At 37.4% G+C, this 5,242-nt stretch overlaps 1 protein-coding gene across 1 annotated transcript in view; it reads left to right on the forward strand.

Moving 5' to 3' along the window:
• Nucleotides 1–5,242, forward strand: part of ACTR3 (ARP3 actin related protein 3 homolog) — a 33,065-nt gene that overhangs the window by 2,261 nt on the left and 25,562 nt on the right. Inside the window, exons 2-4 of the mRNA XM_019522521.1 lie at nt 2,150–2,274; nt 2,739–2,849; nt 4,271–4,366. Coding sequence (XP_019378066.1) covers nt 2,203–2,274; nt 2,739–2,849; nt 4,271–4,366 — 279 coding nt within the window. The 5' untranslated portion in view covers nt 2,150–2,202. The remainder of the gene's footprint in view (nt 1–2,149; nt 2,275–2,738; nt 2,850–4,270; nt 4,367–5,242) is intronic.

Consider the following 5,242-nt stretch of genomic DNA (forward strand, 5'->3'; position numbering starts at 1 on the left):
AAAAAAAAAAAAAAAAAAAAGTTTGAAAAAGAAAGTAAATGAGAATATTGAGCCAGTTCCATTGGCCAGAAAAGCTGCTGCCCACATTTTAGAGTTCAGTGCTTCCTTTCCTTTCTTGTGTCCAATTTCTTTTTCAGCAGCTAGGAAAACTTGCTTCATCTTCCTTTTGCTTTCCTTTTAGGTCTTTCTGCTTGATATTTGCTCAAAACATCAACAAATTTGTCTCCCTTGACATTGAACATTGTAGCTGTCTGGTGTCCTTATCAAAATATCCGTGATGGAACAAATTATCTTCTCTTTGTCCTGACTTTACATTTAAAGCAAGCAAACCCATCAGGATTTGAGGACAAAAGTCAGTATGGCACAAACACTTTTTTTGCTTCTAAAAGCTTCTCTGCTCTTAAAACCAAAGCCAACCACTTCCTGATATTGCTAGAACAGTTCCCATCTTCAAATACCATGGTAACCTAGTTACTTGGTGTCCAGATTCATTTTCCAGTTTGTGTTGTCAGAATGTGCTGTATCTGTTCCTAAGCTATCTCCTTTTTCCTTTTCTTACGTTCTGTATAATCCAAAACATAGCCTAAATTCAAATTCAGCAGTAAATTCCCAGGTGTGATCCTTGTTTAGGTTATAAATAAATCATATTGATTCAAAGCCTCTGCAGTTTTGTAGCAAGTGGTGGTGTCTCACTCATAACTACTTGAAAATGATAGTCCCTGGATAGCAAGACTTTTCCTATTCCAAAGCATGGAAGAACTTCATAATCCTGCTCTTAATACTCAGCAAGACGCTTCCTCTTACGTGTAACACAAGGTCATCTTATGTTCTTGTTTGCTGCTTTTCTGTCTACTGCTCTCTCTTCCTCCCCCGTGATGAGCCAGATGTGTTCTCTTCTGTTTTCTCTGATCGTACCTGTTCTGCAGACTGTTAAGTCTTCATTCTCTTGTCCTCTTCTTTTTCTGGGGAGCACAGTAGGATGCCTTTATGAATCCTTTAGGACTTTATGATGAATAAGTTCTCCATTTGTTAGCAAATTTAATTAGCCCCCTGTCATTGGACTAAATTTTTTTTTTCTGGTGCTGCTTCAGCCTCCTCCAGAGGTCTGTCATTGATTCAGTTCAGGCTGATATTAGCACTTTAAGCTTTTTTTCTAGTGAAGTCTTCCTCACAGCATCTAAGATCTGACATATTTTTGACTAAAGGACTGTGTTTAGCATTAAAGTCCTCTGAATTTTAGCAGACACTCATAATTAGGTTAACTGTACTAGCCAGGGACAAATGCAGAGAATAGAGCAGATCTGATCAGCAGTCCATCTGTTTAGTATCCTGTTTCTGGCATTGGCCAGTAACAGAGGCTTCATGTGAAGTTTCATAAGATCCTCCCCCAGGACAATTAAGAAATACAGTGCCCCTGCAGAATTTCTCCCTGATATTTTTTTCCAGTTATTGCTTGAAGCATGTTTAATTATTATCCTTTTTCAAAATAGTTGGTCTCAGTGATACAAATATCTGTTTTTTCTTGTAATCATGCTAATCACTTAGCCATAGTGAATTATTGTGCCAGAGTTCCTGTCCATTTTAATTTATTACAGTTTTAATGATAGTGTGTCCATTTAATTTAGTTTTTTTGCCTTTTAATTTTATTGAATTTTCCCTCTTACTGTATTCAGAGGTTAAGTAGCATGATTTCCTATACTGTTCATCATTCTGAATACCTCACTTGCATCCACTTTTATTTAGCTTCTCTCAAAACTAAACAATCTTTCTACCTCTCGTTTTAGGAGCTGCTTCTTTTTCTAGTCCCTTTTAAAAAAAACCAAACACTTTCTGTTTCTGGTAATCTCATTTTATGATGACCTACCTGGAACTAAACTCAGTGGTCCATTTGAATACGAAACCTCCATTTATATAATGGTTTAATATTGTCAGTTAATGTTCTATAATATTTCTTTTTTTTCTTGTTTGCTGATATAGTTTTTAATGATGGCTAGAGTAAGATTTAATTTCTAGGGGGGGTAAATTTATTCTAAGGTGATAATATTTCCTTATTTTAATTCAAAAGATATATTTTTTTTAACTAACGTAGATGTTTCAGGATTCATAAACATTGAATCCATTCATTGTGTACCTGTGTTCTTTATTAAAGGTATTGCTATCAAGGAATCAGCAAAAGTTGTCGATCAGGCACAGAGGAGGGTTATGAAAGGTGTGGATGACCTAGACTTCTTTATTGGGGATGAAGCAATAGAAAAGCCAACTTATGCAACAAAGGTATTAAAGGACATTTTTTCCATAAATTTAACACTCTTTAAAAAGTAATATATAACAAATGGCTTCTGATGCTGCTTAGCTGACTATAAAAAATTCAATATTTCCTTTTTTCCAAAACCTCTCTTATAAAACAGTAGCTATGAGATTTAAAAATGAACAAAACTGGCACGATATTAGTGGCTTAGTCTTAATTAGAAGAGGGATGCATGAATATACTGTGTTTCTTCTGTAATGACTCTGAAGAGTAAATATATAATCTACTGTCTATTTTCCAAGGTAGATATGAGTTCATAATCATTAAGTAATTTCAAATGTCCATTATAGTGGGGTAGGGAGAAGTGTTATCATAATGCTAATAAAATGTAGTGTGTCTCCATTGAATGTAGTTGTAGAAAGGCATCTGATTTTTTTTTTTTCCAATTTTTCAAATATCTCAAGTGTATATTGATGATGTGTTTTAACAGTGGCCCATACGTCATGGTATAGTTGAAGACTGGGACTTGATGGAAAGGTTTATGGAGCAAGTTATCTTTAAATATCTAAGGGCAGAACCTGAAGATCATTATTTTCTTCTGGTGAGTAAACATTGCCTCCTGTTTATGACACGTTGATGGCTGTGTAAGGGGGGGAGGGAAAGTGTGTATCCCTTTCCTTTATTTTTCGTGCCCCAAACTTTTGTTGCAAAATTTCTCCATTGAAGTGAATAATAATGTATGTTTCAGGTAAACATTTCTCCAGTGATACAACAGCTGTGTACTGTGTTAATAGTTCTTAGAAAGTGTCATTTCAGTCTCCGAGGTCTCTGTAAAAAGTTAGGAAATATTCAGTTTTATCTTTGGGCATATTTGACAGTTCTTAGGATTGAATTTGAAGTGTGGTCTGTATTATCTTGAGGCTGCCTTAGTCCCTCAAAGCTTCTGGTTCTTGGAATTTGATAACTAAATTGTAATCTGTATTAACCTGTTAATAGAGGTCCTGGATGGTTCAGTATTTCTTACTGTATATTTAAAATAAATGAATAAATAAATATAGAAAATAATTTGAAAAATTCTTCTATTTCTCAAAAGAAAAAACACACACATTCCTTGTAGATAAGGGGATTGTTTCAGCATCATAGTTAAGCTTGTTCTTTAAATATCGCATTTAAATCTTTATATGCTTTGTCCTTATCTGCTGCTTATCCGCTAAATAATCATGTGAGACATTACTTCAGAATGTGGTGGGATTTCATAAAATGTTTGTAGGGCAGCCAGGGAATTGAAATATAATGTTTGCCAGTGATTTTATTTTTTTCAAATATTCCTCACCCATATCCCATTACTCAGCATGCATCAGCATGCATCCTTTTAAAGAAAGAGCTGTAGTTTGCATTAATAATCCATTAATTTTAATTGCACATTGTATTGTTTCAATCTCTTTTAATTTAGCAAATTATTCAGATCGTCACCTACAAACTTCTTCCATGTATAGCCTTTGCTGTGAACATAGAAAACAAAATTCTAATGTCCTTAGAGAAATGACTAAGGAAAAGATGGGGTTTTAATTGACGGTAAATTATTTTGAATAATAAAACTGCAATTTATGCTCATAATAATAGATCATTCCAGTGGGTTCAATGTGACAGTGATCTAAGCACACTAGATAAGAGGGCACCATTTCTTAAACTGGGACTAGAAGAGAATTTCATTTTATTTCATGTTCCTGTATTGTCAAGTAAATTGTTATCCCTGTGGTGCATTTGCACCCCCATTGTTGTCAGACTTGACAGGTTTTCCAAATTAAATGGTATGGCTTTTAAAGCTCATACCGTGAATTTCTGTACTCTGCACAGAGTTTTTCTTCCAGCCTGTTCATCTGACACAAATGGAATGTTGATTTTGTTTTTTGGATATTTGAAAATACGACCCAAATATAAATATTTTATTTGAATTTACATTTTAAATTACTTTTGCATTTAGGTTGAATTTATTTTAAAAATTGTTTTTCTGTCCTTCAGACTGAACCTCCACTTAATACACCAGAAAACAGGGAATATACTGCTGAAATCATGTTTGAGTCCTTTAATGTTCCAGGGCTGTACATTGCTGTTCAGGTAAGAATATAACTGATGAATGTGTGCATTATAATGTCACTGAATTTAAGAACTCTAAATCCAGTGAGAAATGTAAATCTAGAGTTGGGAAAAAAATTGTCATTTGCGTTCTGATCAGAGACTTTACCTGTAGATGACTAGTTAAGATCCAGTTTAGCAGTCAAATACTTGTCCTCTTTTGGCTGTTAGCTAAACTAGGGCTGTCTAATTTCTGGGCAGCTGGGGGCTGCATGCCATATGGGTGCGGCCTCTTCTCCCTCCCCACCACAAACATTTCCGCACAGTTTGGCTCCCCTACCCGCTCCCAGACACGTGCCCTAAGCAGGCAGCCCACTTCATCTCCACCACTGCCCTTCCCTAAACTGCAGAGCAGCTCATGCCACACGTTCAATGAGGAGGTGTTGGGCAGCCACATCACAGCTATGGAGGGGAGCCAGACTGCTTAGCGCCCTCCCTGCCTCACACATGGCACAGGCACCTCCATAACACGCAGTCACCAACCTCCACGTAGCCCGGACAGAGGGGGGTTGTGCAGCTGGGAGAAGTTACCAGGTAGCCTGGCTCCCCCCTGCCCTCCATCTCTCTATGTGCGCAGCTCTGCACCCCTCCTCACGCAGCTGTGCACACCACCCCCTGTGCAGGCAGACTCCCTTTTTTACCAGGCACACAGCTCAGGCAGTCTAGCCTTCTTCTGGCTGCTGTGGCAGGAGCAAATGGGGAGAGGGATGGTGATCCCGCAGATTGCAGGTTAACCCTTTGGGGGCCACATGTGGCCTGTGGCCACCAGTTGGACAGCCCTGAGATAAACCATAAAATAAACATGTAGTTTCAATTCAGTTCTTTCAAACCCCCCCCCCCCCCCCCCCAAACCCACAC

The sequence above is a fragment of the Gavialis gangeticus genome, unplaced genomic scaffold (genome assembly GCF_001723915.1).
Source record: "Gavialis gangeticus isolate Ggan-Ray unplaced genomic scaffold, GavGan_comp1, whole genome shotgun sequence".
Classification (NCBI taxonomy): domain Eukaryota; kingdom Metazoa; phylum Chordata; order Crocodylia; family Gavialidae; genus Gavialis; species Gavialis gangeticus.